The sequence below is a fragment of the Phocoena sinus genome, chromosome X (assembly GCF_008692025.1).
Source record: "Phocoena sinus isolate mPhoSin1 chromosome X, mPhoSin1.pri, whole genome shotgun sequence".
Lineage (NCBI taxonomy): Eukaryota > Metazoa > Chordata > Mammalia > Artiodactyla > Phocoenidae > Phocoena > Phocoena sinus.
Window position 1 is genome coordinate 91,830,139 of NC_045784.1, and position 14,817 is coordinate 91,844,955.

At 52.5% G+C, this 14,817-nt stretch overlaps 1 protein-coding gene across 1 annotated transcript in view; it reads left to right on the forward strand.

Annotated features, from left to right (window-relative positions):
• FRMPD3 (FERM and PDZ domain containing 3) overlaps positions 1–10,391 on the forward strand; it is an 86,901-nt gene extending 76,510 nt beyond the window's left edge. The window contains exons 15-16 of the mRNA XM_032618955.1: positions 4,168–4,986; positions 6,570–10,391. Coding sequence (XP_032474846.1) covers positions 4,168–4,986; positions 6,570–9,514 — 3,764 coding nt within the window. The 3' untranslated portion in view covers positions 9,515–10,391. The remainder of the gene's footprint in view (positions 1–4,167; positions 4,987–6,569) is intronic.
• The last annotated feature ends 4,426 nt before the right edge of the window (positions 10,392–14,817 follow it).

Consider the following 14,817-nt stretch of genomic DNA (forward strand, 5'->3'; position numbering starts at 1 on the left):
TGCCTGTGTTCTGGTGGATGAGGCTGGATCTTGTCTGTCTGGTGGGCAGGTCCACGTCTCGTGGTGTGTTTTGGGGTGTCTGTGGACTTATTATGATTTTAGGCAGCCTCTCTGATAATGGGTTGGGTTGTGTTCCTGTCTTGCTAGTTGTTTGGCATTGGGTGTCCAGCACTGTAGCTTGCTGGTTGTTGAGTGAAGCTGGGTGTTGGTGTTGAGATGGAGATCTCTGGGAGGTTTTCGCCATTTGATCTTATGTGGAGCTGGGGGGTCTCTTGTGGACCAGGGTCCTGAATTTGGCTCTCCCACCTCAGAGGCAGAGCACTGACTCCTGGCTGCAGCACCAAGAGCCTTTCATCCACACGGCTCAGAATAAAAGGAGAAAAAGTAGAAAGAAAGAGAAAAAGAAAGAAAGAGGGCTTCCCTGGTGGCACAGTGGTTGAGAGTCCGCCTGCCAATGCAGGGGACACGGGTTCGTGCCCTGGTCCGGGAAGATCCCACATGGCGCGGAGTGGCTGGGCCTGTGAGCCATGGCCGCTGAGCCTGCACGTCTGGAGCCTGTACTCCACAACGGGAGAGGCCATAACAGTGAGAGGCCCGCATAATGCAAAAAAAAAAAAGGAAGAAAGGGGATAAAAGAAAAGAAAATAAAGTAAGGTAAAATAAAATAAATTTATTAAAATAAAAAAATAATTATTAAGAAAAAAATTTTTTTTAATTAAAAAAAAAGACAGACGGATAGAACCCTAGGACAAATGGTGAAAGCAAAGCTATACAGACAAAATCTCCCACAGAATCATATACATACACACAAAAAGAGGAAAAGGGGAAAAAATAATAAATCTTGCTCTCAAAGTCCACCTCCTCAATTTGGGATGATTTGTTGTCTATTCAGGTATTCCACAGATGCAGGGTACATCAAGTTGGTTGTGGAGATTTAATCCCCTGCTCCTGTGGCTGCTGGGAGAGATTTCCCTTTCTCTTCTTTGTTCGCACAGCCCCTGGGGTTCAGCTTTGGATTTGGCCCTGCCTCTGTGTGTAGGTCGCCGGAGGGCGTCTGTTCTTCACTCAGACAGGATGGGGTTAAAGGAGCTGCTGATTCGGGGGCTCTGGCTCACTCAGGCCACGCGGGGAGGAAAGGGCACGGAGTGGGGGGCGAGCCTGCGGTGGCAGAGGCCGCCGTGACACTGCACCAGCCTGAGGCATGCCGTGCGTTCTCCCAGGGGAGTTGTCCCTGGATTCCGGGACCCTGGCAGTGGCGGGCTGCACAGGCTCCCCGGAAGGGGGGTGTGGATAGTGAGCTGTGCTCGCACGCAGGCTTCTTGGTGGCGGCAGCAGCAGCCTTAGCGTCTCATGCCCGTCTCTGGGGTCCGCACTTTTAGCCGCGGCTCGCGCCCGTCTCTGGAGCTCCTTTAAGCAGCGCTCTTAATCGCCTCTCCTTGCACACCAGGAAACAAAGAGGGAAGAAAAAGTCTCTTGCCTCTTCGGCAGGTCCAGACCTTTCCCTGGACTCCCTCCCGGCTAGCCGTGGTGCACCAACCCCTTCAGGCTGCGTTCATTCCGCCAACCCCAGTCCTCTCCCGAGCCTCAGCTCCCAGCCCCGCCTGCCCCGGCGGGTGAGTAGACAAGCCTCTCGGGCTGGTGAGTGCCGGTCGGCCCTGATCTTCTGTGCGGGAATCTCCCCGCTTTGCCCTCCGCACCCCTGTTGCTGCGCTCTCCTCCGCAGCTCCGAAGCTTCACCCCTCCGCCACCTGCAGTCTCCACCTGCGAAGGGGCTTCCTAGTGTGTGGGAACCTTTCCTCCTTCATGGCTCCCTCCCACTGGTGCAGGTCCCGTCCCTATCCTTTTGTCTTTTTTCTTTTCTCTTTTACCCTACCCAGGTATGTGGGGGGTTTCTTGCCTTTTGGGAGGTCTGAGGTCTTCTGCCAGCGTTCAGTAGGTGTTCTGTAGGAGTTGTTCCACGTGTAGATGTTATTTCTGATGTATCTGTGGGGAGGAAGGTGATCTCTGCGTCTTACTCTTCTGCCATCTTCCCCCTTTCTCTGTAGATTTCTATTAGGTCTAGTTGGTTTATAGTGCTGTTCAGGTCCTCTATTTCCTTGTTGATCTTCTGCCTAGTTGTTCTATCCATTATTGAAAGTAGGGTATTGAAGTCTCCAACTATTACAGTTGAGTTGTGTATTTCTCCTTTCAATTCAGTCAGGTTTTGCTTCATGTATTTCACGGCTCCATTGTTAAGTGACAGCACCATGCTTTTGTGATGACTATAAGCACTAATAAAAAGCAACGCTGACACATTGACCCTGTCCAGCTGGAATTTGAAGGGCATTTGAGATTGTTTTTTCCCCAGCATCTTAAGAATCATGATGAACTATAGGGTAATGGTTAAAAAACATGGGCTTTGCATAAAAAGAAACGAAATTGAGTTATTTGTAGTGAGGTGGATGGACCTAGAGTCTGTCATACAGTGAAGTAAGTCATAAAGAGAAAAACAAATACCGTGTGCTAACACATATATATGGAATTTAAAAAAAAAAAAAAAAGGTCATGGAGAACCTAAGGGCAGGACAGGAGTAAAGACACAGACCTACTAGGGCATGGACTTGAGGATACGGGGAGGGGGAAGGGTAAGCTGTGACAAAGTGAGAGAGTGGCATGGACATGTATACACTACCAAATGTAAAATAGATAGCTACTGGGAAGCAGCTGCATAGCACACGGAGATCATCTCGGTGCTCTGTGACCACCTAGAGGGGTGGAATAGGGAGGGTGGGAGGGAGGGAGACGCAAGAGGGAAGAGATATGGGGACATATGTATGTGTATAACTGATTCACTTTGTTATAAAGCAGAAACTAACACACCACTGTAAAGCAATTATACTCCAATAAAGATGTTTAAGAAAAAAAAGAAACATGGGCTTTGTAGACCCTCAAACCTGGGCTCAAATCCAGACTGCCAGGGCATTCCCTTGCGGTCCAGTGGTTACGACTCTGTGCTTTCACTGCCAAGGGCCCAGGTTCAATCCCTGGTCGGGAAAGTAAGACCCCACAAGCCACGTGGCACGGCCAAGAAAAAAGTAAAAAAGAATCCATACTGCCATTTACAACTCATGTGACCTTGTGTAAGTCACAGAACGAATGGATCAGTTTCTTTGTCTGTAAAATGGGGATATGATAGCACCTACCTCACTGGGTTGTTGTGAGGATTAAATAGGATCATGTTTATGACTTTAGCCTAAGTTAATGCCTGCCATCTCTGTCTGTCTGTCTGCTGATAGCAAAGGGAATTGGCATTGTCTGAGTATATTCTCACAGATAACATGGGAAGGGGTCCCCAAAACAGACTAAAGGAGAGAAACCAGAAAGAAAGCATTTGCTATGGATAATTCACAGATGCACGCACTTACCATCGTTAAAAACTTTTGACTAGAACATTTTGCCACATGTATGTAGAGCAGGCAGCCTAGCGCTGTATGAATACAGAGAAGTGCTATGATTTGAGGAGTTGACAAAAATGCTCCCCCTACCCTCCTCCCACATCCCAGCGTATCCCTCATATGCTTTACACATTCAGATATACTGAATTTTACTAGTAGGGCTCTATTCTTTTAGGGCCTCTCCATCGAAAATCCTCTTTGAAATACACACTCTTGGGATTGTACTAGCCTACTTTACACTTGCCCACTGAACCACTCCTAACCTGTCAGATTCATTTCCTTCTGCCTCAAGAGATCCAGCATAACACGAGTGTCACAGAGCACTGGGGGTGGTTCAGGTCCTGAATAGATTGGGGTTTGAGACAGGGACAGTTCCAGGGGGGACATAAAACAAACCTCACCCTACAGCTGACTCTCAGACCAGACATACCCGTGTGAGAGTCCAGCTGTGCCCAGATACCAAGGTGTTCACCTCCACCCCAGCCCATGCCTTTTCCCATTTCACAGGTGATGGGGCTATTAGCAGCCCAGGCCATTTGATTCCACTCACTTTACTTTCAGGGGCAGCAGCAGCGTGGCTGCCCCTTGCCCTCCTCTCTGGCAGCCAGATAATGCTCCCTCTCAGTACCTACCACCCAACTGGGCTCCAGAGACCCAGGCCCGAGACTCCAAGGAAACTCAGCCACAGTCCTCAGCACCAGGGCTCATGTGTTGATTCTCTTTCTGGGTTTAGATTACATGCACAGCGCCCACCGCCCTGTCACTGGGGGCCACCTGGGGAAAAAGGAGAGTAGTTATGTGGGCAGCATGGGCACCAGCCCCAGGAAGTCGAGCCGCTGCACGCCCCCGCCTGCCGACTCTGAGCTTGTCAGCTTTTGCTACCTCCACATGCGGGAACAAAGGAAGGATCAGGAAAGCCGGACAGATGTCAATGAGAACTTAATCTTCTTTGAGGAGACCAGGCCCCGGACCAAGTCTGACCCCACGTCCAAGAGTTCTGGCCAAGGTTATGTGATCCCTGATGACTTTGATGCAGCTAGCCTAGACCATGAGCCTTGTGCCAGCAGGGCCCGGTCCTACACTTTGGACAATTCCCTTGGGGCTGAAGCCCTGAATTTCTACTGTGACTCTTGCAAAGCCAAACTCCAGGAGCAGCTGGGCCCTCGCAAAGGTGGGAGGTCTGGCTCCTCTCGTGACAATATGGTAGACTTGATGTCCCTCCCACCCCCCGGGAGTGAGGAGGAGGAAGAGGAGGAAGACGAGAGCACTTCGCTGTTGCCTTCCATTGCTGCCCCACCTCCTGGTTTCCGAGACAACAGTTCTGATGAAGAGGACCCCAAGCGCCGGGCCGTCCAGAGCCAGGAGCAAGGACGCCACCTGCGTGGGCTCCTGTACGATGAGATTCCGGTGACACTGATTGACAGCGTGCAGACCCGGACAGTCCGAGATCATGCCCAGGAGCTAGATGATGCCCTGGTGTCCACTCTGCAGGCTCTGGAAGCCCTGGCAGCCTCAGAGGATGGACCACACCCCCCAGCCCCTCAGACTGCAGGTAACAGCGCGTTCCTCCTCCCTCTTGCCTCCCTTTCCTTCTCCTGGCCAGGCAGACCCAGCAGGTGACATTTCTTCTTCCCGGGCAGAGGTCAAAGTCAGCGTGGTGTGTCAGGGCAGTGGATGGGCCAGAGACAGTTCAGGTAGGGTCGGGGGAGCGACGAAGCTGCGGCAGGGATCTACCGCTCAGCCCCCGCTAGAGCTCTGGCTCTCACCATTCCTATCGCTTTGGAAATGTCTTGCCGATGGACCCCAGGGATTGGGGCCGTGACAGCTACGGAGCCAGGCCAGGATGGAGGATCAGAGCAAGATTGTGAGACATATAGAAGACAGGCAAAGAACATCCAGCATGCATATGACTGGAAGAAAAACAAAATGACCAACTAACCACCTAGGGACCTGGGATCAGGGGAGCCAGGAGCCCTCACCGCTCAGGGCTGAGACCTTTATCCGCCTAAGAGCTTTGGCTCTCAGACGCATCCAAGTCCTGGCTTCTTCACCACTTTCAGTGTCACCTTTGCTTTGGCAAGGCACTTAACCCTCTCTGAGCCTCACTTTTGTCATCTTCAATGGATTTGAGAACAATAGTCCTATCACGTAGGGTTGTTGTGAGGATTAAATGAGATCGTTCATGCAAAGTACATAAACACTTCCTAGCACATAGTAAGGACTCTGTAAGTGGTAGCCACTATTATTGTTATTATTCTTCGATGGGCAAACTATACAGCATGCATGCTATTCCCTGTTATAGACCCACATACATCCATCTTGTAGACAAACACGGATGTCAGACACGCACCCATAGTCACACATACATCCTTCCACACACATATGCCTTCAAACAAAGAGGTCAGTGATACAGTGACAGGAAGGAAATAGGGAGGAATAAGGCATATGAGAAAGCCTGTGAGGCGAGGGCAAGTGTGGACAGAGAGGGTGAAGCAATTGGGGTCAGAGGGAGCCTCGCTGACCAGAGCGAGTACCTGCCTTTTCTGTATGTGAGCGCATCCTTGGTGTCGGGCAGCCCCCATGTGTTCGGCCCCCGGGCCTGGCATTTCTCTTTGCTCAGAGTCTGGAGCTCCAAGCACTGGCTGCTCCCAGGCTAGAGGCCCATGTGATAGCCAGAGAGAGGCCAAGCTCAGCTAAATGGCCTCAGCTGCGGGGACTGTAGGCAGGCCTGGCCAGATGAGGAGGGCCAGGGAGAGAGGGAGCTCTCTTTGCTGGCTCTCTTCAGGACAATTAACAAAAATTTCCTAGCTGTTGAATCTAAAAATAGTGATGATTAGCATGTTGTTTTGCCTGTGATCTGCATGTTAATTTGCCATCAAACTGCCCAGATCTTCTCTAGGCCTCTTTTGTTTCTCTTTCGGATTCCAGCCCTTCATCACCCCTCTCCCAGCTTGCCTTTCTTTGTCTCCTCCCCTCCCGACCTCCCACCCTCAGCCCTGCAGGCCCCCCAGGCCTGACTGGTTTTTTCCAGCTTGAAATCCTGCTGACTAACCTTGACCCTCATAGACTCTCTACATATGGTTGGAAAGGACTTGACACAAGTAAATGCTGCAGACCCTATCCCTGTCCCTCCAGGTCTGATTGTGCTGGCCACAATCACCCCTGAATCGTCGCTGGACTCGGGCCACGAAACCAACTCTTCGGAGCTCACAGACATGTCGGAGGTGATGTCAGCCATGAAGCAGCACCAGAATACCACCTACTTCCTGGCCCAGCATCTCAACAAGGACAGCCTCCTGGCCCGCAAGGACCTGCCTTTCCGGATCCAGAGCTGTGCAGCCCAGGCCGTTCTCACGGCCCCTTACTCTCTCGGGCGCCCGGATCCCAACCCATCCCTCCAGCCAGCTGTCACAGGCCAGAGTCCTGGCGCCCCTGGTGCTCGGAGGAAGGTGCCCCCGTCAGAGGCGCAGCCACAGAACGAGCGAACGTACGCCCTGGCTGTGCACCCAGCACTGTCCCCTCAGCTGAGTGAGCAGAAGAATCTGAGCCTGCTGTCCCCAGTTCCTGAGGACAAAGGGCCTGGCCACACTCGGGCGGGCCTAGAGATGTCACTGAGGGCGGCCACACCGTCCCTCAGTGAAGAGCAGGTCTCTGAGCTAAGGGAGAGCCTGCCCAAGGAGGTCAGGTTGAGCCCCAAGCTTATCCTGGACCCAAAGGGCAGTGTGACCCCAGCCATCATCTCGGCCACCCTACAGCAGGTGGTTCATACTAAGAGTCTGTCTGCCCCTGGCGGGGCCTTGGGGAGCCCCCCCAACAGTGGGGAGAGGTTAGAGGCCAGCATGGGGAGGTCAGAGGTCAGCATGGGAAGGCCAGAAGTTAGCATGATGAGCGGCAGTGCCAATAAGAATCTTAAGTTCAAAATGAGTCCCAGTGCTCCAGAGGCCTCACGGAATTCCCAGCCGCAGCTGAGCCCAGAAGTCTCTTCCGGCTCCAGAGCACCGACAGGCAGCCGAGCTGATAGCCTGCACCTCTCTTCACAAGAGGACAGGCTGCCTATTCAAAGTTTCCCTCCCCAAAGCTATCTTTCTCGAGTGAGTCGAGAGTCAGTGGGCAAGCAAGGTACCGGGGAGGTGGCGGGCAAGGGCGGGCCTGAGGGTGCTAAGCCTTCCCTGCACAAGCAGGGCACCGTCTCCGGCCAGGGGGAGAAGGGGCAGCTGGAGAGCACCCCCCAAAGCAGCAAGCTTGAAGACACCAGCCTGGTCCCCCGAGCCGGCTACCCCATGGTTCTGCAGAGCCCCAGCTGTCCGCCGCGAGGCCAGAGCCCCAGCTGTCAGCAGCGAGGCCAGAGCCCGCTGAGGCCTCAGGCTGCCAGCCGGCAGGTGAGCACCATGCCCTCCAGAAAGATCGAAACGACCCTGGATGGAACCCACTTGGCCTCCGAAGGCCCCACCAAGCCCAAATCGTCCCGGGGTCCCTTCCGGCTCCGCAACTTATTCTCTGCCACCTTCCCAACCCGCCAGAAGAAGGAGACCGATGAGCGGCAGGCCCAGCTGCAGAAGGTGAAGCAGTATGAGCTGGAGTTCCTTGAGGAACTTCTCAAGCCACCGAGCCAGGGGGAGCTGTCGGGCACCGAGTACCTGCAACCCCCAGCTCCAGGCCGCTGCAGCTGCCAGCTCCGCAGCAGCCCCGTGCAGCAGGGGCCCGGCATGTCCCGAGAGCAGAGGCGCAGCTGTGATTGCAAGCGCATGTGCCGGGGGGCCCGGCCTCAGGCCCCCCAGACGCCGGTGCCTGGCCTCCGGGGGAGGGAGAGGGACAGGGTCCCCCCGACCCAGAGGCAGCCAGAGGCCGGCCTAGGCTTGAGCCTCGGCAGCCCCACCAGTGTCCGGCGCATCCGCTCCACCAGCCTGGAATCCCGAGAGTGCCGATCGGACCCTGAGAGCGGGGTTTCATGCCTGACCACATGTGCCTCGGGGGGCGAGTGTCTAGGAGCTCCCAACTACAGGAAACTGATGCGCCGCTACAGCATCAGTGAGCTGGACCAGGGCGACAGGGCCTCGCTGACTTCGGACGTCTACCCGCACCCACCCCTGGGCATGCTGCCCAGGGAGGCCAAGGAGGTAGAGGCAGGCCTCCCCCTAGGCGTGGGTCCCAAAAGCATGTCGCTGGAATCCCCGACCCTGGGAGACCCCTCCTACGTCCACGTTGCCCCTGAGACCAAAGGCCCCAGACAGATGGCCGTGTTCTCACTGCCGGAAGAGGTGTACCGGAAGCCCGCGGAGCTGGACGAGGACAGCGAGAGCGGCAAGTGTTGCTCCATCCGCTACTGCTTCTACTACCGCAAGTGCGACATGGCGGATGACACCAGCGATGGCAAGGACGAGCTCTCCTACTCCATCCCCATGAAGATCCTGCCCGGCATGAAGCTGGACGAACAGGTGGTGCCCGTGGTGAGCAGGACCCTGCAGGTGCTGGATGCCGCCACCTGCAGCAGCCCGGAGGCCTCCCGCACCCAGGAGATCGACCTGCGGGTGTCCACCTTCGAGGGGAGCCTGGCCAAGATCAACGCCCTGCGGGCCCATGCCTACGGCCTGCCTGACGGCTTCCTGGCCGCCCGGCTGGACACCAACGAGCTGCTGACGGTCCTGAGGCAGTGCGTGGCCAGCCCCGAGGCCCGCGCCCCCAAGCCCTACGTCTCCCAGATCTCTGAGTACAAGCTCGAGCTGGCTCTCAAGTTCAAGGAGCTCCGGGCCTCCTGCCGCCGCGTGGCCAACGTGGACAAGAGCCCCACTCACATGCTGGCGGCCATCACGGGCAGCTTCCAGGTGCTGAGCAGCCTCATTGAAACGTTCGTGCGGCTGGTGTTCATCGTGCGCTCTGAGGCCCAGCGCCAAGAGCTGCTGGCCAAGGTGGAAGAGGTGGTGAGGAACTACACCTTCCTGCTGCGCGCAGCCGAGGAGTCCACCGCCCGGAGCCTTAAGCAGCAGCAGCAGGCAGCAGCCGCGGGGCACACACCGGACTCCCCCACTTCAGCGACTGTTATGAGCACATTCACCCGCTCCTTAAAAACCCTTATCAAGTAGGCCATCTGCCCGGGCCTGCCCCCCTTCCCCAACCGTGGCCCCAGGTTTGAGCTTTGTGGTCTTTGCATCTTGTGGTGAGTATGGGTGTCTGCTGGGCCAGTCAGGGTCCCAGAGCCCTCAGTCTCCAGGGAGTGACAGCTCTGTGCGTTGAGGCTGTCCCTGAGGGCTCCCGGCAACTGCCACCCCGGGTATCCTCACCCCTTCCCTGGCCTCTGGGCGTCACTGTGAGGGCCAAGGCCCCCCCTCCCCCATCACTACGCCCGCCGCAGATCTGTATAGCCTCTCTTCTCTAGGGCTGAGACGTGACGTCAGGTCCTCTTCCTGCTCCATCGTGGTAGCCGGAGGGAGGCGGGCCTGAAGCAGGGGGCCCGTGGGCCCTGAGCTCCTCTTGGCTCCTGTGCCCCTCTGGGGAGCAGTGGCAGTAGCAGCAGGCCACAGCGCCGAGCGAGCGGAGAGGCTCGGGCACGCAGTCCAGACGTGCCCACCCACCCTGGGCTCACACTAACTCGGCAGGAGCCACCCCGGAGGGCTTGTGCCCGGGTAGTGGGTCTGCAGAAAACAGCCGCGCTCAGCTGTTTGTAGCCGGCCCAGCAGGCTGGCGGCCTCAGGGAGCGCTCGCCCCCGGGCCCAGTAGCTCCACACCAGCCATCCCCAAAGTGCCCTGCCCCTCGCTGACAGGCAGGGCGACTCGGTCCACTAGGGAGCAAGCATCTGGGATCACCCCGCTCATTCTGGGTAAGGTACCTGGTGAACACGTCTGCCCTGGGGAGACCCAGCGCAGGCCTCAGAGCCCGCCTGGCCCAGCCCAGCGCAGGGGCTGTCGCTGCCGGCGTGCGGCTCCTCTCAACATCTCTCTACCAGACAGACTGTCCTTAGGAGTCCGACTTAGCTACAGATGGGGGGTGGGGGGTGGGGGGTGGGGGTGGGGGGGAGGGGTCAGGGGGGCTGTTGATGACTATATCTTAAACTTCTGGAAGCTAGCGTGATATGTTAACCCTGAGTATATGCTTTTGGCTGTGTATTGACCCTGTGGATTTGTCTCTCTAAGAAAAGAAGCTGAGCGCCTTACCTGGTGCAGTCCGGCACCTCTCTCTCTCTCTCTCTCTCTCTCTCTCCCCCCCCCCCACTCCCCCGGAGTCATCTGGAAGGGAATCCACACTGTTTAGCATCCTCCTTGACACACATCTGCTGCCGTCACCGCCCCCACTACAACGTTCCTGGGAGTGAAGACACGGAGTCCCTACTAATTGCCCATTGTAGGGAACAAAGAAAGCCAATGTTTCTTCTGTATAGATTGCTTCTCATCCACCTCTCCATACCCCCCATTTCCCACAAGCTCGTGCCCTGTGTCTGCCTCTCTTTCATCATTCCGTGAGAGGCTCACGTGAAACCTTCCGTTCTTATGTGAGTTTTATAAAGATGTACACTGTGCTTAACCCGCACCCATCCTTGGTATCCCCGAGTGCGATAAAGGACCCCCTGAGTGGCGCTTCCTCCCGGCAAGGATTAGGGGAGCTCCTTCTGCAAAAGCCAGCCCCCTCTTCCTTGCCTCTCCTCCCACAGGACCAAGTTGTTTAATGGGCCAGAGATGCAGCCAGTGGGGAACCGTTCCCCCCCCGCGACCACCGCGAGCCTGCCTGCTGACGTGGTCTGCCTCTTCTCCCAACATCTTGATCCTGCCCCTTCACCACTCAGGCCCCGCCTGTGTCATTCATTCCACCGCCATCCTTCACCTCTCCCTCGGCTTCACGGAGAGAACATATTTTCTAATGTCTGTACATAGTATATATACTACATAAAATATATAAATTCTATATATATACTAATTTATGTCTTGTTTTTCAAACAAGAATGATTAAATCTATTCATCTTACTATCCCAATAAGTCTTTGCAGTGCCTCTGTGTGGGTGTCCTTGTGTCCTTGAATTGTTGGTTGCTGGGTGCTCCCCCGGGCCTCTGCGCCCATCTACCTAGGCCCTGGTGGTTGAGGAGAGATGAGGGTCCTGCTCCTCCCGCCTCCCCTTTGCCCGTCTTAGAAGTCTCCTGTTGGTCACGGGAGTTGGATACTGTCTACTCCTTTCTCTTGACCTTGGGTCCTTTGGCTCACCTGGCCACCATGGCTGTGACCTCAGAGCTGATGGGGTGGGCTGGGCACATAAAAACAATGTGCTCCTCAGCACCGGACAGCCTGGGAATTGGGAGATAGGGATTCAGGTCAGCTCTCAAGTTGCTTTGGGAAATGGGGCCTCTCCCTCTGAAACGTTCCCAGTCACCTCAGAACGTAGCTTGACTGCCTTGTAGCTCAGGCTAACCAATCCCTTGCAATGGCCTCTGGCGATTTCTTGGGAGAGGGTATTTCCATACAATAGAAGCAGCAGGACCCTAAGCAGAGCTGACTTCTCCGGCTTTTCAGAGAGTTACCTAATGGTGGGTGATGATTCTATTTCTCCTGTTCTAGGTCCTTCTGGTAATCACAGGTCCCCTCTAGCCTATGAGATGCCTTTGTGCCAACTAGAAAAAGATTCTCCCTGTGGGACCTACCCACTGTGATGAATTAGAAAACAACAGCAACAACAACAACAAAAAAACCAGTCCTCTGGCTGATGCTAGACCTGTGGGCACAGGTCTTGGTAATTTCAGCCCCACTTACTTTGATGGCCGGTTGTACAAACTATACAACCATTTACAGTAGCCCTGATGAGTAACTTCCTTCCACAGCTTGGGCACAGATGCTTTTTCTCATGTTTGCAAAAGTCGTGGCTAAAGTGGTTTGGGAGAGGGCAGACAGCAGAAGCAAGAAGAGCTAAAATTCTGCAGCCTGTGGAAGGAAAACCACATTCATAGAAAGACAAAGTGAAAAGGCAGAGGACTTTGTACCAGATGAAGGAACAAGATAAAACCCCAGAAAAACAAATGGGGCTTCCCTGGTGGCGCAGCGGTTAAGAATCTGCCTGCCAGTGCAGGGGACATGGGTTCGATCCCTGGTCCGGGAAGATCCCACATGCCAAGGAGCAACTAAGACCGTGTGCCACAACTACTGAGCCTGCGCTCTAGAGCCCACAAGCCACAAGTACTGAAGCCCACGCGCCTAAAGCCCGTGCTCCGCGACAAGAGAAGCCACCTCAATGAGAAAGCCATGCACCACAATGAAGAGTAGCCCCCACTCACTGCAACTAGAGAAAGCCCGCATGCAGCAACAAAGACCCAATGCAACCAAAAATAGATAAAATAAAATACATACATTTATATTAAAAAAAAAACTTAAAAACAACTAAATGAAGTGGAGATAGGCAATCTTCCAGAAAAAGAATTCAGAATAATGATAGTGAAGATGATACAGGACCTCGGAAAAAGAATGGAGGCAAAGATCGAGAAGATGCAAGAAATGCTTAACATTGTTTAACAAAGACCTAGAATAATTAAAAAACAAACACCTAGAAGAATTAAAGAACAAACAAACAGATGAACAATACAGTAACTGAAATGAAAAATACACTAGAAGGAATCAATAGCAGAATAACTGAGGCAGAAGAACGGATAAGTGACCTGGAAGACAGAATGCTGGAATTCACTGCTGCAGAACTGAGTAAAGAGAAAAGAATGAAAAGATATGAAGACAGCCTAAGATACCTCTGGGACAACATTAAGCACAACAACATTCACATTATAGGGGTCCCAGAAGGAGGAGAGAGAGAAAGGACCAGAGAAAATATTTGAAGAGATTATAGTCGAAAACTTCCCTAACATGGGAAAGGAAATAGCCACCCAAGTCCAGGAAGGGCAGAGTCCCAGGCAGGATAAACCCGAGGAGAAACACGCCAAGACACGTAGTAATCAAATTGACAAAAATTAAAGACAAGGAAAAATTGTTGAAAGCAACAAGGGAAAAATGACTAAGATACAAGGAAACTCCCATACGGTTAAGAGCTGATTTCTCAGCAGAAACTCGCCAAGACAGAAGGGAGCGACATGATATATTTAAAGTGATGAAAGAGAAGGACCTACAACCAAGATTAGTCTACCCAGCAAGGATCTCATTCAGATTCGACGGAGAAATCAAAAGCTTTACAACCAAGCAAAAGCTGAGAGAATTCAGCACCACCAAACCAGCTCTACAACAAATGCTAAAGGAACTTCTCTAAGTGGGAAACACAAAAGAAGAAAAGTACCTACAAAAGCAAACCCGTAACAATGAAGGAAATGGTAATAGGGACATACATATTGATAATTACCTTAAACGTGAATGGATTAAATGCTCCAACCAAAAGACACAGGCTCGCTGAATGGATACCAAAACAAGACCCATATATATGCTGTCTACAAGAGACCCACTTCAGACCTAGGGACACATACAGACTGAAAGTGAGGGGATGGAAAAAAGATATGCCATGCAAATGGAAATCACAAGAAAGCTGGAGTAGCTATACTCATATCAGATAAAATAGACTTTAAAATAAAGAATGTTACAAGAGACAAGGAAGGACACTACATAATGAAGAAGGGATCAATCCAAGAAGAAGATATAACAATTATGAATATATATGCACCCAACATAGGAGCACCTCAATACATAAGGCAACAGTTAACAGCTATAAAAGAGGAATCAACAGTAAGACAATAATAGTGGGGGACTTTAACACCTCACTTATACCAATGGACAGTTCATCCAGAAAGAAAATTAATAAGGAAACACAAGCTTTAAATGACACAATAGAACAGATAGATTTAGTTGATATTTATAGGACATTCCATCTAAAAACAGCAGATTGCACTTCCTTCTCAAGTGCACGCAGAACATTCTCCAGGATAGATCACACCTTGGGTCCCAAATCAAGCCTCAGTAAATTTAAGAAAATTGAAATCATATCAAGCATCTTTTCCGACCACACCACTATGAGATTAGAAATCAATTAAAGGGGGGGAAAAAACGCAAAAAAAAAAATACGGAGGCTAAAAAATACGTTACTAAATAACCAAGAGATCACTGAAGAAATCAAAGAGGAAATCAAAAAATACCTAGAGACAAAGGACAGTGAAAACACGAAGATCCAAAACCTATGGGATGCAGCAAAAGCAGTTCTAAGAGGGAAGTTTATAGCAATAAAAGCCTACCTCAAGAAATAAGAAACATCTCAAATAAACAATCTAACCTTACACCTAAAGGAACTAGAGAACAAAGAACAAACAAAACCTAAAGTTAGTAGAAGGAAAGAAATCATAAAGATCAGAGCAAAAATAAATGAAATAGGAACAAAGAAAACAATAGCAAAGATCAATAAAAATAACAGATGGTTCTTTGAGA